The sequence below is a fragment of the Oncorhynchus mykiss genome, chromosome 6 (assembly GCF_013265735.2).
Source record: "Oncorhynchus mykiss isolate Arlee chromosome 6, USDA_OmykA_1.1, whole genome shotgun sequence".
Classification (NCBI taxonomy): Eukaryota; Metazoa; Chordata; class Actinopteri; order Salmoniformes; family Salmonidae; genus Oncorhynchus; species Oncorhynchus mykiss.
Genome location: NC_048570.1, coordinates 100048527 through 100074301, shown reverse-complemented (window position 1 = coordinate 100074301; position 25775 = coordinate 100048527). Strand labels below are relative to the sequence as shown.

At 43.8% G+C, this 25775-nt stretch overlaps 1 protein-coding gene across 3 annotated transcripts in view; it reads left to right on the top strand.

Annotated features, from left to right (window-relative positions):
- Nucleotides 1–1180: 1180 nt before the first annotated feature.
- The window catches only part of LOC110518867 (insulin-like growth factor 1 receptor), a 147764-nt gene continuing 123169 nt past the window's right edge, over nt 1181–25775 (top strand). For 2 of the 3 annotated variants that reach the window (XM_036981719.1, XM_036981718.1), the window contains exons 1-3: nt 1182–2334; nt 3141–3330; nt 3512–3885. In XM_036981719.1, coding sequence (XP_036837614.1) covers nt 2241–2334; nt 3141–3330; nt 3512–3885 — 658 coding nt within the window. In that variant the 5' untranslated portion in view covers nt 1182–2240. Of the gene's footprint in view, nt 2335–3140; nt 3331–3511; nt 3886–25775 lie in introns of all 3 variants that reach the window. The other variant, XM_036981717.1, reaches the window with a different exon arrangement.

The following is a 25775-nucleotide window of genomic DNA, read 5'->3' as shown; positions in this document are numbered from 1 at the left end:
TGTATGGGGCTGAGCCGAGAGAGAAACAGGCACTAACTCCACCAGGGTTAGTTTTTATCATAATGTATGGGGCTGAGCCCAGAGAGAAACAGACACTAACTCCACCAGGGTTAGTTTTTATCATAATGTATGGTACTGAGCCCAGAGAGAAACAGACACTAACTCCACCAGGGTTAGTTTTTATCATAATGTATGGTACTGAGCCCAGAGAGAAACAGACACTAACTCCACCAGGGTTAGTTTTTATCATAATGTATGGTACTGAGCCCAGAGAGAAACAGACACTAACTCCACCAGGGTTAGTTTTTATCATAATGTATGGTACTGAGCCCAGAGAGAAACAGACACTAACTCCACCAGGGTTAGTTTTTATCATAATGTATGGGGCTGAGCCCAGAGAGAAACAGGCACTAACTCCACCAGGGTTAGTTTTTGTCATAATGTATGGTGCTGAGCCCAGAGAGAAACAGGCACTAACTCCACCAGGGTTAGTTTTTGTAGGGATTTTGGATAAAAGCTGAAAATAAGATCTGTGGTAAGCTAAGCACAGGCTCAGGATATCTTATATGTTTTGTTCAATGATAATCTTGTTCAATGAGAATTCACATTTTGTTCATTTTTAAGCATTTATGTAATAAAAAAAAGCACATAAAGTCTTCTTAATTCATAAAGGTCGTACAAATCAAATGCAATCTAATTGTATTGGTCACATACACATGGTTAGCAGATGTTAATGCGAGTGTAGCGAAATATTTGTGCTTCTAGTTCCGACCATGCAGTAATAACCAACGAGTAATCTAACCTAACAATTTCACAACTACTTCATACTACTTTATACACACACAAGTGTAAAGGAATGATTGAAGAATATGTACATATAAATAAATGGATGAGCGATGGCCGAACGGCATAGGCAAGATGCAGTAGATGGTATAGAGTACAGTATATACACATGAGATGAGTGATGGTACAGAACGGCATAGGCAAGATGCAGTAGATGGTATAGAGTACAGTATATACATATGAGATGAGTAATGTAGGGTATGTAAACATTATATAAAGTGGTATGATATTATCTCATAGAAAAAGACGTATAATATCTCCTAAGCCTGTGTTAATCTCAGACCTTCTTTTCGACGTTTATCCCAAAACCCTGTTTCCCAATGAACTTTCTCCATAGCAATGACTGAACAATCCAGAGGTAAGTCATTTCCGTTTTTTAGGACTCCAAGCTGGTGAGCATCTGTGAGAGGAAAAACAAAGCCACTCCTGGATTGTGTCCAGGTTTTCCTTCCAGCCTAGTAGGACGTAGCAGTCTACGGTGTGTGGCTGACAGAAACATCCAGCCTTGTTTACAGCGCTGAGTCCATCCCACTGAGCCGTGATCCCACAACCGGAGCCGCTGACTGACGTTGTAAGAGACGAGAAAACGGCTTCTAATGGATACTACAAGGGTCGGAATCTGAACGAACACTGACGATATTGAAATAATCCCGTTTCTGCGTGCTGAAAATGGATTCAGTTGTTAGTGTGTCTGTATGAGCGGCGGGTGAAGACGGAGGAGGGAGACACCGGGGGCTGCAGTTGTTGAATCCTTTTTCGTCCTGACGGATATTTTGGATCAAACATCATGTGTCTCACTCCGGGAGGGCTCCTTTTCCCATTCATGTGCTAACTAAAGTATACCGCCACCAAACCCCGAACCAAGCCTGCTCTCCCGTCCACGTTGGAGGACTTTCTCCCCGCCTGGTGAACAGCGCATTCAAGCGAACAAAGTGGCATTTTGGTTTTGAAGAAATGGAGTCGGAAGATGCGGATTGTCAACTGCTCGACATGGCTGTTTCTCTGTAACATTTCATACATCCCTGGGAGGTTGTCTGTCTCAACCCGACGTCGACGGGTAATTCTATGATAGAGAGACCAGACAGCCTTGTTTTCCTGCTGGATTCAACCCACCCCGCAGTGGACTCCAGACATTCCTCAACACAGGAGAAGACGACGTCTGTTAGTCCGGGAGATCGCATCGGCTGGCTGCCGACGGTACCGATACTGACGGTACTAACACCGACGGTACCGAGAACTCAACATTTAGGAATACAAGTCAGGGACGTGTTCATTTTGGTCCACGTTCTTGGCCTTTATTTGTGTGGCCTGAGAAGCGACCATATTGGGAGCATTAATTAATTGGGGTCATTCCCGTTGTTTGTTTCTGACGCTGGGAGGAAGTTTCTTTTACCGGAATGAAGTCTGGTACAGAAACGGATCCGTTGACCTTGTTCTGTGGTCTGCTGCTGTGTGTCTCCGCGACCTGCCCTCGGCCCGCACATGGAGAAAGTAAGTGGTTTTATCACCGTTTTCCAGGTAACGACTAGCTAACTAAATTGATAAATGCAATACTGTATATATATATATATATATATATATATTTGCTACGTTGTCTTAATGCTCCTCTTTCCTCCCAATAGTTGATCTTGTTCTACCTTTAGACAACCATTGTTAGCTGAATGTAATGTACCTACAGGGACAACCTGCTCTCTCCACATGTCCTATTATTCTGGAAAACTGAGTTTCTGTTTAGTATAATGTGTTACGTTTCGTATTCATTTGTGGAAGTAACGAAATTCGTATGATGTTACACATTTGCAAAAAGTACAATATGTTATCCATTTTCTTGAATGCCTTAAGTTACGAATTCCAATTAGTTGTGGCTAGCGTTAGCTATGTGGCTAACGTTGGTTATGAGTCAGGTTAGGGGAAGGGTTAACTAACATAGTAAGTAGTAAAAACATAGTAAGTAGTTGTTAAATTGTCTGTGATGAGATTCGAACCACCAACCTCTGGGTTGCTAGACGTTCGCATTATACGTCCATCCCGACCAACCGCCGTCCTTACATTTGTTGCCTTAAGTAACCTTCTCTTATGTAAAAAAACAACATGTATTTCCAATATCTGGAAAACTGATAAATGTATGATATTATTAAGAGTAGTGAAATTATTTCAAACCCTAGCAGGAAAGCAACCATTATGTTAGACTAAGTCTGTTTCTCTAGCTCTCTACAAGGCTTTTATTGGGCTTTAGATGAAATTGAAAAGTACATTTAAGTCTCTTCCATTGTTTCTCTCTCTCTCTCTCTCTCCAGTTTGTGGTCCCAGCATTGACATTGGTAACGACATCAGTGAGTTCCGTCGCCTGGAGAACTGTACGATCGTCGAGGGTTACCTCCAGATCCTCCTAATAGGAGACAAGAACTACAACCTCAACCAGGAAGTGTTCCGCTCGCTCTCCTTCCCCAAACTCACCATGATCACTGACTACTTGCTGCTGTTCAGGTTAGCGGGTCAGATACACAGCTTCCACCTCTCAATGATTTCACTATTATTTTATTCTTCTTTTTGATTATTCCTGCTTGTTTTTCTTTAATCTCTTTTATGCTGTTTTCATGTAGAAGTGTGTTGCTGCTTTAAAAAAAAAAAGCACTTTAAACAAAGTTTTGATTTAATTTTTATTCAGAGTCTCGGGCCTGGACTCCCTGTCCACCCTGTTCCCTAACCTCACGGTGATCCGAGGGCGAAATCTCTTTTATAATTACGCCCTGGTGATCTTTGAGATGACTTCTCTGAAGGACATCGGCCTCTACAGCCTCCAGAACATCACTAGAGGAGCCATCCGGATCGAGAAGAACCCTGAGCTCTGCTATCTGGACTCTATTGACTGGTCTCTTATCATGGATGCTGAGTTTAATAACTTCATAGCGGGGAATAAACAGAGTAAGGAGTGTGGGGACGTGTGTCCAGGCATCATGGAGGACAGCCGTCGATGCATCAAGACCAACTTCAACGACAACTTCAACTGTCGCTGCTGGACCTCTAACCACTGCCAGAAAGGTAGGAACAGTCTCAGGGTTTCAATCCATCCTCGTCCGCTGTTTGAATGAGTGTGGCTAGCTGATGGTTTGGTTCACATTGAGCTCGATATTTTCTCAAGTCAAACGGCTTGTTGCTTGTTTATTTCAACATGCTAAGTGGGAAGGTTTTGAGAGGAACTTGCCATGTGTATGTTTATATAAAGCTGATATTATCGTCCGATTTATAAGGACCGACTATAAGATTTCTGAGGAAATGCTCAATAATTTATATTTGTCCTGAAGAGGGCGCACTTTACATGACTGTAAACATATCTTGCCTTGGCGTGGTAGAGCAAACCTGAACACTATCGCCCAATGACAGTACACCAGTCAGACAGGAGAGTGAACTGACTGTTACTGCTTCTACGGTGGGTGCTGAGCAGACTGAAGCTTGCCAGCTCAATGAAGTGACGGAAATGGGCCCTGGCGGAAATGGGCCCTGGCGGAAATGGGCCCTGGCAGAAATGGGCCCTGGCAGAAATGGGCCCTGGCGGAAATGGGCCCTGGCGGAAATGGGCCCTGGCCATTAGGGCTGTCAACGTTAATAAGACATTGGGGTCTTTAAAATTACGGGGGAAAAAATCCATAAATGAAAAATGAGATGTAATTGTAACAAAATGTAATTCACAGTGCAGTTATCACACAACTATCAAGTCCCGATCGTCATTAAGGAGAAAATAAACATCCTAATGCAGGTCGTAGGTCGTCAGTGTAAATGACAATTTGTTCTTAACTGACTTGCCTGGTTAAATAAACGTTACATTTAAATAAAAAATGCAACAATGCTGTAATGTTAATCGGAGGACATATGCATCTTTTAAATGATTTGATATAATGCCCTCCGAACGCCATCGTCTAAAATGGCAGAGTGAGACTGGGAATGACAGAAGCTAAGCCCGTTATGACAATACTTTGAGACGTTCAATGAGAAGGTGATGAGATGTGGACTGAGATGTTAAATGAGAAGGTGATGATGCGGACTGAGATGTTAAATGAGAAGGTGATGAGATGCGGACTGAGATGTTAAATGAGAAGGTGATGAGATGTGGACTGAGATGTTAAATGAGAAGGTGATGAGATGCGGACTGAGATGTTAAATGAGAAGGTGATGAGATGTGGACTGAGACGTTAAATGAGAAGGCGATGAGATGTGGACTGAGACGTTAAATGAGAAGGTGATGAGATGCGGACTGAGATGTTAAATGAGAAGGTGATGAGATGTGGACTGAGATGTTAAATGAGAAGGTGATGAGATGTGGACTGAGATGTTAAATGAGAAGGTGATGAGATGTGGACTGAGATGTTAAATGAGAAGGTGATGAGATGTGGACTGATGTTAAATGAGAAGGTGATGAGATGTGGACTGAGATGTTAAATGAGAAGGTGATGAGATGTTAAATGAGAAGGTGATGAGATGTGGACTGAGACGTTAAATGAGAAGGTGATGAGATGCGGACTGAGATGTTAAATGAGAAGGTGATGAGATGTGGACTGAGACGTTTAAATGAGAAGGTGATGAGATGCGGACTGAGACGTTAAATGAGAAGGTGATGAGATGCGGACTGAGACGTTAAATGAGAAGGTGATGAGATGCAGACTGAGATGTTAAATGAGAAGGTGATGAGATGCAGACTGAGATGTTAAATGAGAAGGTGATGAGATGCGGACTGAGACGTTAAATGAGAAGGTGATGAGGTGGAACTGAGCTACAGGGACCGTACAGGGGCAGTGATGAGGTGGAACTGAGCTACAGGGACCGTACAGGGGCAGTGATGAGATGTGGACTGAAACGTTAAATGAGAAGGTGATGAGGTGGAACTGAGCTACAGGGACCGTACAGGGGCAGTGATAAGGTGGAACTGAGCTACAGGGACCGTACAGGGGCAGTGATGAGATGTTAAATGAGAAGGTGATGAGATGGAACTGAGATACAGGGACCATACAGGGGCAGTGATGAGAGAGGCACCGTGAGACCCAACCTGTTGCTGACAGCAGTGTGATAAGGGAGAAAATCACAGCGCTGATTACAGAAACGATTGCAGTTGATATTCAGCCATTGTCACTGGTAGAGGATGTCTGCTTCAGTACCCTAATGGCATATATAAAACAACAGAGAACATTCTATTCTGGTTAGAGCCAGTTTGCGCTGTTTTGTGAAGGGAGTAGTACACAGCGTTGTACGATATCTTCAGTTTCTTGGCAATTTCTCGCATGGAATAGCCTTCATTTCTCAGAACAAGAATAGACTGATGAGTTTCAGAAGAAAGTGCTTGGTTTCTGGCCATTTTGAACCTGTAATCGAACCCACAAATGCTGATGCTCCGGATACTCAACTTGTCTCAAGGCCAGTTTTATTGCTTCTTCTTTAATCAGACAAACAGTTTTCCGCTGTGCTAACAATTACAAAAGGGTTTTCTAATGATCAATTAGCCTTTTAAAATGATAAACTTGGATTAGCTAACACAATGTGCCATTGGAACACAGGAGTGATGGTTGCTGATAATGAGCCTCTGTACATCTATGTAGATATTCCATTAAAAATCAGCCGTTTCCAGCTCCAATAGTCATTTACAACATTGACAATGTCTACACTGTATTTCTGATCAATTTGAGGTTATTTTAATGGACAAATGTGCTTTTCCTTCAAAAACGAGGACATTTGTAAGTGACCCCAAACTTCTGAACGGAAGTGTATTTGCTCTTTGCAAAGTACTCCTCAAGGTCTGTCATCTAAATGTTTTCAGAGACACTAACAAAACACAGCATGTTACAACGTTTGTTTCGTAGCTACGTTTTGATGTATGGGTTGTCACTTGTCAGGGACAAATTCATGTTTCGCTCCCCCATCTAGCTGGCTAACTAGCTGTGGGAAAGGACTTGACACTGTTTACTGAGGTATAGTGCTATCCGGGATCCTTGGGACGTCACCATCCTAAACCTTAACCTTCACCTAACCTTAACCATTTTAAATGTCAATTTCAATTGGGTAGGGTCGTCCCAAAGATCCTGGATAGCAAGGACCGTTCACTGAGGCAACGCTGCGTCTCGGGTCCACCAGGATAGTATTGTGGTAGCTTGGTGGAACCGGCCTGATCGCTGCGTCTTGGGGCCACCGGAAACTCTGAGGGCCCAGAATATTTTATACATGTTGCAAGTTCGCTAACACAAGCTTCGGGCCGGACCCAAGTTCATAGTTGATACAATGTTTTAAGTTCGTTGCAGACAGGCCATATGTAACCAATGTGATTTATAGGATATTCATTTTTGTCAGTATATTTTCTACATGCAGGCTGCAATGTTTTTATTTGTTGGCTTTATGAAGGCTATTTTGACATAGTTGGAAATGGCAATATAATTACTTTTTTAGATTTGTATCATTTTAATTCAGATTTGAATAGAATTTTGATTAACCACATGACAGTGATTTTAATATATGAAGACGTTATTATAAATTAAATACATGTTTCACAATTGTAATATGAAAACCATAACTGGCACGCCCACTGATTGGTAGAAATGGTAAGATAAATTGGCATTCAACATGAAAGGTTGCCGACTCCTCGTGTAGCCTATTACCGGTAACTTCAGGCGAGTAATAGCAGAATATGCAAATTCCAGCAGGAGCGGGAGGAGACAAGTTGGGTCAGGTAAAGTTTAATATATATTTATTTATTTAACATTTCTCTATCTAGATCTCTGGCACCCTCTTGAGGCATTTGTCTTATTTCATCAAACCATAAGCTTAAAGCATCAGACAAGCTCAATGCTTGCAGGTGATTTTATTAAAAAACAGGGTGTGTGTATATGGAAAAATACAATGCAAATAAATTTGACCGATCGATTGGAACAGGTGACCCCCCCCCCCCCCTCCTCTCTATCGATCAAATCTAACTGTTATTTGACCAGGTTAGTATCATTTGAGATTCTACTAAAGAGAGACCTGGCCAGAATAGCAGCAATTTAAGATACATTTGCAACATCAAACACAGAAAACATTTAACAGGAAGATGGTTTGGGAAAGTGTGGTGCAACTAGGGGTCAGGACATTGACAGCCCCCCACTTCATTTATCATGTTGTTTAATCTTATTGAAAGGGATCCTGTCATTTCAGGACCTTTTGGAAGTTTGTTCCAAGCAGAGAACTGAATAGCTTATTTTACCTCACTCTGTATGGGCCGAGTGGGTCAACAGAACAGTCATGTCAGCACAGGTGATACGTTTTCATTTGTCTGCTGGACAATGTACACTGATCAAAAAATATAAACGCTACATGCAATAATTTCAAATATTCTACTGAGTTACAGTTCATAAGGAAATCAGTTTAATAAATTCATTAGGTCCTAATCTATGGATTTCACATGACTGGGAATACAGACTAGGTTCTACTGCTCCTAGCAGCCAAACCACAGCCTGCCTGACAGGGTGTCTGTCCTCCAGCTAACTGCAACCTGTCATGAGCCTAAGGTACCCTCAGACTAGGTTCTACTGCTCTTAGCAGCCAAACCACGGCCTGCCTGACAGGGTGTCTGTCCTCCAGCTAACTGCAACCTGTCATGAGCCTAAAGGTACCCTCAGATTAGGTTCTACTGCTCCTAGCAGCCAAACCAGCGTCTGCTTGTCTTCTCTTAACAGGAGCCTAAAGATACACTCAGACTAGGTTCTACTGCTGCTAGCAGCCAAACCAGCGTCTGCTTGTCTTCTCCTAACAGGAGCCTAAAGATACACTCAGACTAGGTTCTACTGCTGCTAGCAGCCAAACCAGCGTCTGCTTGTCTTCTCCTAACAGGAGCCTAAAGATACACTCAGACTAGGTTCTACTGCTCCTAGCAGCCAAACCAGCGTCTGCTTGTCTTCTCCTAACAGGAGCCTAAAGATACACTCAGACTAGGTTCTACTGCTGCTAGCAGCCAAACCAGCGTCTGCTTGTCTTCTCCTAACAGGAGCTTAAAGATACACTCAGACTAGGTTCTACTGCTGCTAGCAGCCAAACCAGCGTCTGCTTGTCTTCTCCTAACAGGAGCCTAAAGATACACTCAGACTAGGTTCTACTGCTGCTAGCAGCCAAACCAGCGTCTGCTTGTCTTCTCCTAACAGGAGCCTAAAGATACACTCAGACTAGGTTCTACTGCCCCTAGCAGCCAAACCAGCATCTGCTTGTCTTCTCCTAACAGGAGCATAAAGATACCCTCAGACTAGGTTCTACTGCTCCTAGCAGCCAAACCAGCGTCTGCTTGTCTACTCCTGGTTGAGAATGGAACGACTGAACAAACGAAACAGCACAGCAAGTGAGTGAAAGAAATAGGTTTTGATTTGTTTTACTGGTAATGGCAACATACGTAAATGCAAACAAAATAACTTTTTGGTGTGTGTGTGCGGTGTGTCCTTTTATTTAACTAGGCAAGTCCGTTAAGAACAAATTCGTATTTACAATGACGGCCCGGACGACGCTGGGCCAATTGTGCGCCGCCCTATGGGACTCCCAATCATGGCCGGATGTGATACCTCCTGGATTCGAACCAGGGACTGTAGTGACGCCTCTTGCACTGAGATGCAGTGCCTTGGACAGCTGTGTGTGTGTGTGTTAACTATTTAACTGTACTAGAATGCTTACAAGGCCACCATTTTTTAAATTTTTATATCGGGTATCGGTATCGTTTTTTTTTGGCAAGGAAGAACTCTATATCGGCCAAAGAGTTTTTTATCGGTGCGTCACTAGTTACGATGCCAAACTGCAGTCAGGTTAAGATCCTGGTGATCCAGATGAGCTTCCCTGAGACGGTTTCTGACAGTTTGTGCAGAAGTATTTCGGTTGTGCAAACCCAGAGTTTCATCAGCAGTCCGGGTGGCTGGTCTCAGGTGAATTAGATGAGAAGGTCCTGGGCTGGCGTGGTCACATGGTCTGAGGTCCTGGGCTGGCGTGGTCACATGGTCTGTGGTTGTGAGACCAGATGTAGAGGTCCTGGGCTGGCGTGGTCACATGGTTTGTGGTTGTGAGGCCAGATCTGAAGGTCCTGGGCTGGCGTGGTCACATGGTCTGTGGTTGTGAGGCCAGATGTGGAGGTCCTGGGCTGGCGTGGTCACATGGTCTGGTTGTGAGGCCAGATGTAGAGGTCCTGGGCTGGCGTGGTCACATGGTCTGTGGTTGTGAGGCCAGATGTGGAGGTCCTGGGCTGGCGTGGTCACATGGTCTGAGGTCCTGGGCTGGCGTGGTCACATGGTCTGTGGTTGTGAGGCCAGATGTGGAGGTCCTGGGCTGGCGTGGTCACATGGTCTGTGGTTGTGAGGCCAGATGAGAAGGTCCTGGGCTGGCGTGGTCACATGGTCTGTGGTTGTGAGGCCAGTTGGATGTACTGCCTTATGGTTGAGAAATTAACATGACATTTTCTGGCAACTGCTCCGATGGACATTCCTGCAGTCAGCATGCCAATTGCAACGCTCCCTCAACTTGAGACATTTGTGACATTGTGTTGTGTGACAAAACTGCACATTTTAGAGTGGCCTTTTATTGTCATCAGCACAAGGTTCACCTGTGTAATGATCATGATATTTATTCAGCTTCTTGATATGCCACACCTGTCAGGTGGATGGATTATCTTGGCAAAGGAGAAATGCTCACTAACAGGGATGTAAATAAATGTGCGCACAAAATTTTAGCAAAATAAGCCTTTTGTACGTATGGAACATTTCTGTGATCTTTTATTTCAGCTCATGACACATGGGACCAACACTTTACATGCTGTGTTTTTATATTGTTGTTTAGTTACACTAGTAAAATGGGAGATGTCTCAATATGGCCTTACAAATAAAAAGTTACCAATGATTTAACCTCTGAGGAGGTAAGGTAGGCCACTCCCATGTAGAAGGTGACGTGTGAGAGCTTTGGAGTTCGTAACGAATCTCAGCCGCCATATGTAATGACATCACAGGCATAAAGTACAAGATATCACCATAATCAATTACAGGCACCAAAGTAGTATTGGAAACAAGCCTCTTTCTCCCCTTATGTCTCTCTCTCTCACAGAACTACTGGTAGGCTGTTACTGTCTTCCAGTCACCCTCTCTGTTCTGCTGCCCTATCACAGTCACCTGTTCTGTTCTGCCGCCCTATCACAGTCACCCGCTCTGTTCTGCCGCCCTATCACAGTCACCCGCTCTGTTCTGCCGCCCTATCACAGTCACCCGCTCTGTTCTGCCGCCCTATCACAGTCACCCGCTCTGTTCTGCCGCCCTATCACAGTCACCCGCTCTGTTCTGCCGCCCTATCACAGTCACCCGCTCTGTTCTGCCGCCCTATCACAGTCACCCGCTCTGTTCTGCCGCCCTATCACAGTCACCCGCTCTGTTCTGCCGCCCTATCACAGTCACCCGCTCTGTTCTGCCGCCCTATCACAGTCACCCGCTCTGTTCTGCCGCCCTATCACAGTCACCCTCTCTGTTCTGCCAATGTCCTAACAATTTACAACAATGTCCTGACAAGGTAGGAAAAACAATTTAAACTAGTCACCTCTCAACTCCATCCCGGCATCCACTAAACAAACCACGGCCTGCCTGACAGGGTGTCTGTCCTCCAGCTAACTGCAACCTGTCATGAGCCTAAGGTACCCTCAGACTAGGTTCTACTGCTCCTAGCAGCCAAACCACGGCCTGCCTGACAGGGTGTCTGTCCTCCAGCTAACTGCAACCTGTCATGAGCCTAAAGGTACCCTCAGACTAGGTTCTACTGCTCCTAGCAGCCAAACCAGCGTCTGCTTGTCTTCTCCTAACAGGAGCCTAAAGATCAAATCAAATCAAATTTATTTATATAGCCCTTCGTACATCAGCTGATATCTCAAAGTGCTGTACAGAAACCCAGCCTAAAACCCCAAACAGCAAGCAATGCAGGTGTAGAAGCACGGTGGCTAGGAAAAACTCCCTAGAAAGGCCAAAACCTAGGAAGAAACCTAGAGAGGAACCAGGCTATGTGGGGTGGCCAGTCCTCTTCTGGCTGTGCCGGGTGGAGATTATAACAGAACATGGCCAAGATGTTCAAATGTTCATAAATGACCAGCATGGTCGAATAATAATAAGGCAGAACAGTTGAAACTGGAGCAGCAGCACAGTCAGGTGGACTGGGGACAGCAAGGAGTCATCATGTCAGGTATTCCTGGGGCATGGTCCTAGGGCTCAGGTCCTCCGAGAGAGAGAAAGAAAGAGAGAATTAGAGAGAGCATATGTGGGATGGCCAGTCCTCTTCTGGCTGTGCCGGGTGGAGATTATAACAGAACATGGCCAAGATGTTCAAATGTTCATAAATGACCAGCATGGTCGAATAATAATAAGGCAGAACAGTTGAAAGAAACTGGAGCAGCAGCACGGCCAGGTGGACTGGTGACAGCAAGGAGTCATCTTGTCAGGTAGTCCTGGGGCATGGTCCTAGGGCTCAGGTCCTCCGAGAGAGAGAATTAGAGAACGCACACTTAAATTCACACAGGACACCGAATAGGACAGGAGAAGTACTCCAGATATAACAAACTGACCCTAGCCCCCCGACACATAAACTACTGCAGCATAAATACTGGAGGCTGAGACAGGAGGGGTCAGGAGACACTGTGGCCCCATCCGAGGACACCCCCGGACAGGGCCAAACAGGAAGGATATAACCCCACCCACTTTGCCAAAGCACAGCCCCCACACCACTAGAGGGATATCTTCAACCACCAACTTACCATCCTGAGACAAGGCTGAGTATAGCCCACAAAGACCTCCGCCACGGCACAACCCAAGGGGGGGGGGGGGGGGGGGGCGCCAACCCAGACAGGATGACCACATCAGTGAATCAACCCACTCAGGTGACGCACCCCCTCCAGGGACAGCATGAGAGAGCCCCAGTAAGCCAGTGACTCAGCCCCTGTAATAGGGTTAGAGGCAGAGAATCCCAGTGGAAAGAGGGGAACCGGCCAGGCAGAGACAGCAAGGGCGGTTCGTTGCTCCAGAGCCTTTCCGTTCACCTTCCCACTCCTGGGCCAGACTACACTCAATCATATGACCCACTGAAGAGATGAGTCTTCAGTAGAGACTTAAAGGTTGAGACCGAGTTTGCGTCTCTGACATGGGTAGGCAGACCGTTCCATAAAAATGGAGCTCTATAGGAGAAAGCCCTGCCTCCAGCTGTTTGCTTAGAAATTCTGGGGACAATTAGGAGGCCTGCGTCTTGTGAGATACACTCAGACTAGGTTCTACTGCTGCTAGCAGCCAAACCAGTGTCTGCTTGTCTTCTCCTTTAAAAGAGCTTGGCTTGAAAAAACAGATAGTGTCAATATTACGGTTTTCCCCTTTCGAGACGCCGTAGCAACAACAGCCAGTAACACTGCCTCAGGTCTTAGTCTCGCAATTTTACATCTAACTAAGATGTTTCTCGTTAAATGACAAACACTTAATTGAAGAATCCCGTCCATAGTTCCCACTCCTGCTAGACTCGCTGTCGTGTCTGTAGTGTTGGTGTGAGGAGGAAAGCTTCCTCTCTGTGGACACAGTAACTAATGAAGTGATCCCATCCACTTGACACCTCGGTGCCACTGCAGGGAGCAAACATCTAGTTAAATCGGAAACAGAGGGAGAGCAGGAGCGTAGAAAAAGCAATCAATTCAATTCAAGGAGCTTCTTTTTTTATAAATGTGTGCGCTGTCTCTTTAAGAAAGTAATGGCGTCTTTCGCGAGGCAGAATGTGGCTGTGGATTCTGACTTTGGCTGTGGAATCTGACTTTGTGGCTGTGGAAGACTGACTTTGTGGCTGTGGAATCTGACTTTGTGGCTGTGGAATCTGACTTTGTGGCTGTGGAATCTGACTTTGTGGCTGTGGAATCTGACTTTGTGGCTGTGGAATCTGACTTTGTGGCTGTGGAATCTGACTTTGTGGCTGTGGAATCTGACTTTGTGGCTGTGGAATCTTACTTTGTGGCTGTGGAATCTGACTTTGTGGCTGTGGAATCTGACTTTGTGGCTGTGGAATCTGACTCTGACTGTGGCTGTGGAATCTGACTTTGTGGCTGTGGAATCTAGTGGAAACCAGACAAGGGGTGGGGGTGAGGGAGATAAAGGACTTTGTTTTGTGAAAAGTTCAACATTTCCACATGCAGTGTTGTGTTATTTAAGTGTGTTAACTTGTTTGTGCAGCATGAGAGGGGAGCTAATGCAGGCCAGACAGCTGTAGCAGTGAATTAGGAAGTGGACAAGGCTCATCCTACTATAAAGGGGCTGATTTAGGGATGGGCACGGTTTGTACAGTATTCAAATATCCAAACGGACGTTAGTATTCAAATACTTGTGAGAGTATATATTTTTTTAAATAAAAAAAATCTCATGCTTATTTTAACAGTGAAAAGGCTTTGTCTAAATGATGTATGTAACATTATTACACAAGGATATACTGACAACACACTTTGAATGTAGTCTTTCTGCTGTTAACCCATAAATACATACAGTAGTAGTCTTTCTGCTGTGAACCCATAAATACATACAGTAGTAGTCTTTCTGCTGTGAACCCATTAATACATACAGTAGTAGTCTTTCTGCTGTGAACCCATAAATACATACAGTAGTAGTCTTTCTGCTGTGAACCCATATATACATACAGTAGTAGTCTTTCTGCTGTGAACCCATATATACATACAGTAGTAGTCTTTCTGCTGTGAACCCATAAATACATACAGTAGTAGTCTTTCTGCTGTGAACCCATAAATACATACAGTAGTAGTCTTTCTGCTGTGAACCCATATATACATACAGTAGTAGTCTTTCTGCTGTGAACCCATATATACATACAGTAGTAGTCTTTCTGCTGTGAACCCATAAATACATACAGTAGTAGTCTTTCTGCTGTGAACCCATAAATACATACAGTAGTAGTCTTTCTGCTGTTAACCCATAAATACATACAGTAGTAGTCTTTCTGCTGTTAACCCATATATACATACAGTAGTAGTCTTTCTGCTGTGAACCCATATATACATACAGTAGTAGTCTTTCTGCTGTGAACCCATAAACACATACAGTAGTAGTCTTTCTGCTGTGAACCCATATATACATACAGTAGTAGTCTCTCTGCTGTGAACCCATAAATACATACAGTAGTAGTCTTTCTGCTGTGAACCCATATATACATACAGTAGTAGTCTTTCTGCTGTGAACCCATATATACATACAGTAGTAGTCTTTCTGCTGTGAACCCATATATACATACAGTAGTAGTCTTTCTGCTGTTAACCCATAAATACATACAGTAGTAGTCTTTCTGCTGTGAACCCATAAATACACACAGTAGTAGTCTTTCTGCTGTGAACCCATATATACATACAGTAGTAGTCTTTCTGCTGTGAACCCATAAATACATACAGTAGTAGTCTTTCTGCTGTGAACCCATATATACATACAGTAGTAGTCTTTCTGCTGTCAACCCATAAACACATACAGTAGTAGTCTTTCTGCTGTTAACCCATAAATACATACAGTAGTAGTCTTTCTGCTGTGAACCCATATATACATACAGTAGTAGTCTTTCTGCTGTGAACCCATAAATACACACAGTAGTAGTCTTTCTGCTGTGAACCCATAAATACATACAGTAGTAGTCTTTCTGCTGTGAACCCATATATACATACAGTAGTAGTCTTTCTGCTGTGAACCCATAAACACATACAGTAGTAGTCTTTCTGCTGTGAACCCATAAATACATACAGTAGTAGTCTTTCTGCTGTGAACCCATATATACATACAGTAGTAGTCTTTCTGCTGTGAACCCATAAATACATACAGTAGGTTAACCCATAAACACATACAGTAGTAGTCTTTCTGCTGTGAACCCATAAATACACACAGTAGTAGTCTTTCTGCTGTTAACCCATATATACATACAGTAGTAGTCTTTCTGCTGTGAACCCATATATACATACAGTAGTAGTCTTTCTGCTGTGAACCCATAAATACATACAGTAGTAGTCTTTCTGCTGTGAACCCATATATACACACAGTAGTAGTCTTTCTGCTGTTAACCCATATATACACACAGTAGTAGTCTTTCTGCTGTTAACCCATATATACATACAGTAGTAGTCTTTCTGCTGTGAACCCATAAATACACACAGTAGTAGTCTTTCTGCTGTTAACCCATATATACATACAGTAGTAGTCTTTCTGCTGTGAACCCATATATACATACAGTAGTAGTCTTTCTGCTGTTAACCCATAAACACATACAGTAGTAGTCTTTCTGCTGTGAACCCATAAACACATACAGTAGTAGTCTTTCTGCTGTTAACCCATATATACATACAGTAGTAGTCTTTCTGCTGTGAACCCATAAATACATACAGTAGTAGTCTTTCTGCTGTGAACCCATAAACACATACAGTAGTAGTCTTTCTGCTGTGAACCCATAAATACATACAGTAGTAGTCTTTCTGCTGTGAACCCATAAACACATACAGTAGTAGTCTTTCTGCTGTGAACCCATATATACATACAGTAGTAGTCTTTCTGCTGTGAACCCATATATACATACAGTAGTAGTCTTTCTGCTGTTAACCCATATATACACACAGTAGTAGTCTTTCTGCTGTTAACCCATAAACACATACAGTAGTAGTCTTTCTGCTGTTAACCCATATATACATACAGTAGTAGTCTTTCTGCTGTGAACCCATAAATACACACAGTAGTAGTCTTTCTGCTGTGAACCCATAAATACATACAGTAGTAGTCTTTCTGCTGTGAACCCATAAATACATACAGTAGTAGTCTTTCTGCTGTGAACCCATAAATACATACAGTAGTAGTCTTTCTGCTGTGAACCCATATATACATACAGTAGTAGTCTTTCTGCTGTGAACCCATATATACATACAGTAGTAGTCTTTCTGCTGTTAACCCATAAACACATACAGTAGTAGTCTTTCTGCTGTTAACCCATATATACATACAGTAGTAGTCTTTCTGCTGTGAACCCATATATACATACAGTAGTAGTCTTTCTGCTGTGAACCCATAAATACATACAGTAGTAGTCTTTCTGCTGTGAACCCATAAACACATACAGTAGTAGTCTTTCTGCTGTGAACCCATAAATACATACAGTAGTAGTCTTTCTGCTGTTAACCCATAAATACATACAGTAGTAGTCTTTCTGCTGTGAACCCATAAATACATACAGTAGTAGTCTTTCTGCTGTTAACCCATATATACATACAGTAGTAGTCTTTCTGCTGTGAACCCATAAATACATACAGTAGTAGTCTTTCTGCTGTTAACCCATAAACACACACAGTAGTAGTCTTTCTGCTGTGAACCCATATATACATACAGTAGTAGTCTTTCTGCTGTTAACCCATAAATACATACAGTAGTAGTCTTTCTGCTGTGAACCCATAAACACATACAGTAGTAGTCTTTCTGCTGTGAACCCATAAATACATACAGTAGTAGTCTTTCTGCTGTGAACCCATAAATACATACAGTAGGTTAACCCATAAATACATACAGTAGTAGTCTTTCTGCTGTGAACCCATAAATACATACAGTAGTAGTCTTTCTGCTGTGAACCCATATATACATACAGTAGTAGTCTTTCTGCTGTGAACCCATAAATACATACAGTAGTAGTCTTTCTGCTGTGAACCCATAAACACATACAGTAGTAGTCTTTCTGCTGTGAACCCATATATACATACAGTAGTAGTCTTTCTGCTGTGAACCCATAAATACATACAGTAGTAGTCTTTCTGCTGTTAACCCATATATACATACAGTAGTAGTCTTTCTGCTGTTAACCCATAAATACATACAGTAGTAGTCTTTCTGCTGTTAACCCATATATACATACAGTAGTAGTCTTTCTGCTGTGAACCCATAAATACATACAGTAGTAGTCTTTCTGCTGTGAACCCATAAATACACACAGTAGTAGTCTTTCTGCTGTTAACCCATAAACACATACAGTAGTAGTCTTTCTGCTGTGAACCCATATATACATACAGTAGTAGTCTTTCTGCTGTGAACCCATAAATACATACAGTAGTAGTCTTTCTGCTGTTAACCCATATATACATACAGTAGTAGTCTTTCTGCTGTGAACCCATAAATACATACAGTAGTAGTCTTTCTGCTGTGAACCCATAAACACATACAGTAGTAGTCTTTCTGCTGTGAACCCATATATACATACAGTAGTAGTCTTTCTGCTGTGAACCCATAAATACATACAGTAGTAGTCTTTCTGCTGTTAACCCATATATACATACAGTAGTAGTCTTTCTGCTGTGAACCCATAAATACATACAGTAGTAGTCTTTCTGCTGTGAACCCATATATACATACAGTAGTAGTCTTTCTGCTGTGAACCCATAAACACATACAGTAGTAGTCTTTCTGCTGTGAACCCATATATACATACAGTAGTAGTCTTTCTGCTGTTAACCCATATATACATACAGTAGTAGTCTTTCTGCTGTGAACCCATATATACATACAGTAGTAGTCTTTCTGCTGTTAACCCATAAATACATACAGTAGTAGTCTTTCTGCTGTGAACCCATAAACACATACAGTAGTAGTCTTTCTGCTGTGAACCCATATATACATACAGTAGTAGTCTTTCTGCTGTGAACCCATATATACATACAGTAGTAGTCTTTCTGCTGTGAACCCATATATACATACAGTAGTAGTCTTTCTGCTGTGAACCCATAAATACATACAGTAGTAGTCTTTCTGCTGTGAACCCATAAACACATACAGTAGTAGTCTTTCTGCTGTGAACCCATATATACATACAGTAGTAGTCTTTCTGCTGTGAACCCATATATACATACAGTAGTAGTCTTTCTGCTGTGAACCCATAAATACATACAGTAGTAGTCTTTCTGCTGTTAACCCATAAATACATACAGTAGTAGTCTTTCTGCTGTGAACCCATAAATACATACAGTAGTAGTCTTTCTGCTGTTAACCCATATATACATACAGTAGTAGTCTTTCTGCTGTGAACCCATAAATACATACAGTAGTAGTCTTTCTGCTGTTAACCCATAAACACACACAGTAGTAGTCTTTCTGCTGTGAACCCATATATACATACAGTAGTAGTCTTTCTGCTGTTAACCCATAAATACATACAGTAGTAGTCTTTCTGCTGTGAACCCATAAACACATACAGTAGTAGTCTTTCTGCTGTGAACCCATAAATACATACAGTAGTAGTCTTTCTGCTGTGAACCCATAAATACATACAGTAGGTTAACCCATAAATACATACAGTAGTAGTCTTTCTGCTGTGAACCCATAAATACATACAGTAGTAGTCTTTCTGCTGTGAACCCATATATACATACAGTAGTAGTCTTTCTGCTGTGAACCCATAAACACACACAGTAGTAGTCTTTCTGCTGTGAACCCATAAACACACACAGTAGTAGTCTTTCTGCTGTGAACCCATAAACACATACAGTAGTAGTCTTTCTGCTGTTAACCCATAAATACATACAGTAGTAGTCTCTCTGCTGTGAACCCATATATACATACAGTAGTAGTCTTTCTGCTGTGAACCCATAAACACACACAGTAGTAGTCTTTCTGCTGTTAACCCATAAACACACACAGTAGTAGTCTTTCTGCTTTGAACCCATAAATACATACAGTAGTAGTCTTTCTGCTGTGAACCCATAAATACATACAGTAGGTTAACCCATAAATACATACAGTAGGTTAACCCATAAATACATACAGTAGGTTAACCCATAAATACATACAGTAGTAGTCTTTCTGCTGTGAACCCATATATACATACAGTAGTAGTCTTTCTGCTGTGAACCCATATATACATACAGTAGTAGTCTTTCTGCTGTGAACCCATAAATACACACAGTAGTAGTCTTTCTGCTGTTAACCCATATATACATACAGTAGTAGTCTTTCTGCTGTGAACCCATAAACACATACAGTAGTAGTCTTTCTGCTGTGAACCCATAAATACATACAGTAGTAGTCTTTCTGCTGTGAACCCATATATACATACAGTAGTAGTCTTTCTGCTGTGAACCCATAAATACATACAGTAGTAGTCTTTCTGCTGTGAACCCATAAATACATACAGTAGTAGTCTTTCTGCTGTGAACCCATATATACATACAGTAGTAGTCTTTCTGCTGTGAACCCATAAATACATACAGTAGTAGTCTTTCTGCTGTGAACCCATATATACATACAGTAGTAGTCTTTCTGCTGTGAACCCATATATACATACAGTAGTAGTCTTTCTGCTGTGAACCCATAAATACACACAGTAGTAGTCTTTCTGCTGTGAACCCATATATACATACAGTAGTAGTCTTTCTGCTGTGAACCCATAAACACATACAGTAGTAGTCTTTCTGCTGTGAACCCATATATACATACAGTAGTAGTCTTTCTGCTGTGAACCCATATATACATACAGTAGTAGTCTTTCTGCTGTGAACCCATAAATACATACAGTAGTAGTCTTTCTGCTGTGAACCCATAAACACATACAGTAGTAGTCTTTCTGCTGTGAACCCATAAATACATACAGTAGTAGTCTTTCTGCTGTGAACCCATATATACATACAGTAGTAGTCTTTCTGCTGTGAACCCATAAATACATACAGTAGTAGTCTTTCTGCTGTGAACCCATAAATACATACAGTAGTAGTCTTTCTGCTGTCAACCCATATATACATACAGTAGTAGTCTTTCTGCTGTTAACCCATATATACATACAGTAGTAGTCTTTCTGCTGTGAACCCATAAACACATACAGTAGTAGTCTTTCTGCTGTGAACCCATAAACACATACAGTAGTAGTCTTTCTGCTGTGAACCCATATATACATACAGTAGTAGTCTTTCTGCTGTGAACCCATAAATACATACAGTAGTAGTCTTTCTGCTGTGAACCCATATATACATACAGTAGTAGTCTTTCTGCTGTTAACCCATATATACATACAGTAGTAGTCTTTCTGCTGTGAACCCATAAACACATACAGTAGTAGTCTTTCTGCTGTGAACCCATATATACATACAGTAGTAGTCTAAATGGGCTTCAGACGTTTGTTCTTATTGATGGACCAATCGGTAGCTTCTCTCTCTTTCTCCCTCCTGTCTAAGACTCTCAGGCCCCTGCCAATCTCACTGCTGCAAGCAAGCGGCACCCAAGTCTCACTGCTGCAAGCAAGCGGCACCCAAGTCTCGCGGCTGCATAGCAAGCCAGTTCCCAAGTCTCACGGCTGCATAGCAAGCCAGTTCCCAAGTCTCACGGCTGCATAGCAAACCAGTTCCCAAGTCTCGCGGCTGCATAAGCAAGCCAGTTCCCAAGTCTCACGGCTGCATAGCAAGCCAGTTCCCAAGTCTCACGGCTGCATAGCAAGCCAGTTCCCAAGTCTCACGGCTGCATAGCAAACCAGTTCCCAAGTCTCACGGCTGCATAGCAAGCCAGTTCCCAAGTCTCACGGCTGCATAGCAAACCAGTTCCCAAGTCTCGCGGCTGCATAAGCAAGCCAGTTCCCAAGTCTCACGGCTGCATAAGCAAGCCAGTTCCCAAGTCTCACGGCTGCATAGCAAACCAGTTCCCAAGTCTCACGGCTGCATAGCAAGCCAGTTCCCAAGTCTCGCGGCTGCATAGCAAGCCATTTCCCAAGTCTCACGGCTGCATAGCAAACCAGTTCCCAAGTCTCACGGCTGCATAAGCAAGCCAGTTCCCAAGTCTCACGGCTGCATAGCAAACCAGTTCCCAAGTCTCACGGCTGCATAAGCAAGCCAGTTCCCAAGTCTCACGGCTGCATAGCAAACCAGTTCCCAAGTCTCACGGCTGCATAGCAAGCCAGTTCCCAAGTCTCGCGGCTGCATAGCAAGCCATTTCCCAAGGTTAAACAGTTTCATTTTGTTTGCATGTACTTCGACGAACCCGGATTTTCATGATGTTGTTCGAATAGTGAAATGATTTCAAATGCCCATCCCTCCAATCGCCGATACAGACTCGATGCTCTAAAGGAGTACTGAACCGCTTTTTAGAATCAAATGATGGACCTTTTTATATACCGTGCAACACGCACGCACGCACGCACGCACGCACACACACACACACACACACACACACACACACACACACACACAGTCTGACCTCTCATCTCTATTCCGCTACGCTGCCTCACCTCCCTCCCATCCAACAACCACTTGTAGCTTTCTTTAAACTGCTGTTTACATTTCACATGCCAAAAAATACTGACCTGATGTCACCACTGTCTGGTCTAGCTTTGCCTCATCGTATTATTTCTGGCACACAAAGTCTATAGACCAGTGTTTTGTCTGTTGGATATAGAACTGCCGGGAACCATCTGAAATATTCACAATATTTCCTCTCAGAGAGGGGGGAGAGAGGGAGGTCACAGCCAGATACAGAGTCTTCAGAAGGTATTCATACCCCTCGACTTATTCCACATTTTGTTGTTACAGCCTGAATTCAAAATAGATTTTAAATGAAGTGTTTACCTGTCTACACACAATCACAGTGAAAACATGTTTTTAAAAATAGTTGCAAATGTATTGAATATGAAATAATACAGAAATATCTCAAATTATTCACACCCATGTTCGAATCACCTTTGGCAGCAATTACAGTTGAGTCTTTCTGGGTAAGTCTCTAAGAGCATCTCTAAGAGAGTAAGTAGAGGAAGTGGACCACTAGCCAGGGTAGGAACAACTAGCCAGGGTAGGGACAACTTGCCAGGGTAGGGACAACTAGCCAGGGTAGGGACGACTAGCAGCCATTACAGTTGAGTCTTTCTGGGTAAGTCTCTAAGAGCGTCTCTAAGAGAGTAAGTGGAGGAAGTGGATGACTAGCCAGGGTGGGGACGACTAGCCAGGGTGGGGACGACTAGCCAGGGTGGGGACGACTAACAACTAGCCAGGGTAGGGACGACTAGCCAGGTTAGGGACGACTAACGACTAGCCAGGATGGGGACGACTAGCCAGGGTAGGGACGACTAGAGACTTACCCAGAAAGACGACTGACGACTAGCCAGGGTGGGGACGACTAGCCAGGGTGGGGACGATTAGCCAGGGATGGGACGACTAGAGACTTACCCAGAAAGACGACTGACGACTAGACTAGCCAGGGTGGGGACGACTAGCCAGGGTGGGGACGACTAGCCAGGGTGGGGACGACTAGCCAGGGTGGGGACGACTAGCCAGGGTGGGGACGACTAGCCAGGGTGGGGACGACTAGCCAGGGTGGGGACGACTAGCCAGGGTAGGGACGACTAGCCAGGGTAGGGACGACTAGCCAGGGTAGGGACGACTGACAACAATTACAGTTGAGTCTTTCTGGGTAAGTCTCTAAGAGCGTTTCTAAGAGGGTAAGTAGAAGAAGTGGATGACTAGCCAGGGTAAGGACGACTAGCCAGCGTGGGGACAACTAGCCAGGGTGGGGACGACTAGCCAGGGTGGGGACGACTAGCCAGGGTGGGGACGACTAGCCAGCGTGGGGACAACTAGCCATGGTGGGGACAACTAGCCAGGGATGGGACAACTAGCCAGCGTGGGGACAACTAGCCAGCGTGGGGACAACTAGCCAGGGTAGGGACGTCTAGCCAGGGTAGGGACGACTGACGACAATTACAGTTGAGTCTTTCTGGGTAAGTCTCTAAGAGCGTCTCTAAGAGGGTAAGTAGAGGAAGTGGATGACTAGCTAGGGTAGGGATGACGGATAACTAGCTAGGGTAGGGATAACGGATGACTAGCTAGGGTAGGAGGAGGGATGACGGATGACTAGCTAGGGTAGGGATGGCGGAGGACTAGGGTAGGAGGGATGACTAGCTAGGGTAGGGCTGACGGATGACTAGCTAGGGTAGGGGTGACGGATGACAAGCTAGGGTAGGGATGACGGATGACTAGCTAGGGTAGGGATAACGGATGACTAGCTAGGGTAGGGCTGACGGATGACTAGCTAGGGTAGGGATGACGGATGACTAGCTAGGGTAGGGCTGACGGATGACTAGCTAGGGTAGGGATGACGGACGACTAGCTAGGGTAGGGTTGACGGAAGACTAGCTAGGGTAGGAACGACGGACGACTGACTAGGGTAGGAAGGAGGAGTTACAGGGACCATTCTCATTCTACAAGAATGTGTGTGAAAACAGTGGAGGGGACGGGGGGGGATCAGTGTTTCCGCTGTGGTGCTGAGCCACGGCAAAACGATTGCCGTCGCCCCCCCCCCCCCCCCAAAATGGATAATGAAAAAATATTTGTGCCTCTGTGCACTTTGAAGATGCTAGAACAGTCTCTTTGTCTCTGCAAACCAAATGAGTAATATCTCTACCTGACCACCCCATAGTACACCATTCTAAAATCTGCAGTTGTGTCACAAAAAAAAACACAGATGTCTCAAGTTGAGGGAGTGTGTAATTGGCATGAATGTCCACCAGAGCTGTTGCCAGATAATTGAATGTTCATTTCTCTAGCACAAGCCATCTCCGTCGTTGTAGAGAATTTGCCAGTTGATATTTTTCTTCTGCCCTTTATTGTCCCCAGCACAAGGTGCACCTGTGTAATGATCATGCTGATTGATCAGCTTCTTGATATGCCACACCTGTCAGATGCATGGATTGTCTTGGCAAAGACATGCTCATTAACGGGGATGTAAAACAATTTGTGCACAGAATTTGAGAGAAATAAGCCCTTTGAGCGTTATGTAACATTTCTGAGATCTTTTATTTCAGCTCATGAAACATGGGACCAACACTTTACACTCCAAAAAAAAAAAGAAATGAAACATGTATTTTCTGTGACGGAAAACTGTAGTTGCACGTACATCAATCAATCACATGTATTTATAAAGCCCTTCTTACATCAGCTGATATCTCAAAGTGTTGTACAGTACAGAAACCCAGCCTAAAACCCCAAACAGCAAGCAATGCAGGTGTGCACAGTGGCTAGGAAAAACTCCCTAGAAAGGCCAAAACCTATGAAGTAACCTAGAGAGGAACCAGGCTATAAGGGTTGGCCATTGACCCCTGGTCAATACCCGGTATAAAACGCGACCCCTGTCAATACCGGGTATAAAACGCGACCCCTGTCAATACCGGGTATAAAACGCGACCCCTGTCAATACCGGGTATAAAACGCGACCCCTGTCAATACCGGGTATAAAACGCGACCCCTGTCAATACGCGGTATAAAACACGACCCCTGGTCAATACCCGGTATAAAACGCAACCCCTGTCAAAACCGGGTATAAAACGCGACCCCTGTCAAGACCCGGTATAAAACGCGACCCCTGTCAATACGCGGTATAAAACACGAACCCGCTCAACTGTCCTGGGGAACTACGGTAAGCTTCATAATGTGACAGGCTCAACTGTCCTGGGGAACTACGGTAAGCTTCATAATGTGACTGGCTCAACTGTCCTGGGGAACTACGGTAAGCTTCATAATGTGACTGGCTCAACTGTCCTGGGGAACTACGGTAAGCTTCATAATGTGACTGGCTCAACTGTCCTGGGGAACTACGGTAAGCTTCATAATGTGACTGGCTCAACTGTCCTGGGGAACTACGGTAAGCTTCATAATGTGACTGGCTCAACTGTCCTGGGGAACTACGGTAAGCTTCATAATGTGACTGGCTCAACTGTCTTGGGGAACTACGGCAAGCTTCATAATGTGACTGGCTCAACTGTCCTGGGGAACTACGGTAAGCTTCATAAGGTGACTGGCTCAACTGTCCTGGGGAACTACGGTAAGCTTCATAATGTGACTGGCTCAACTGTCCTGGGGAACTACGGTAAGCTTCATAATGTGACTGGCTCAACTGTCCTGGGGAACTACGGTA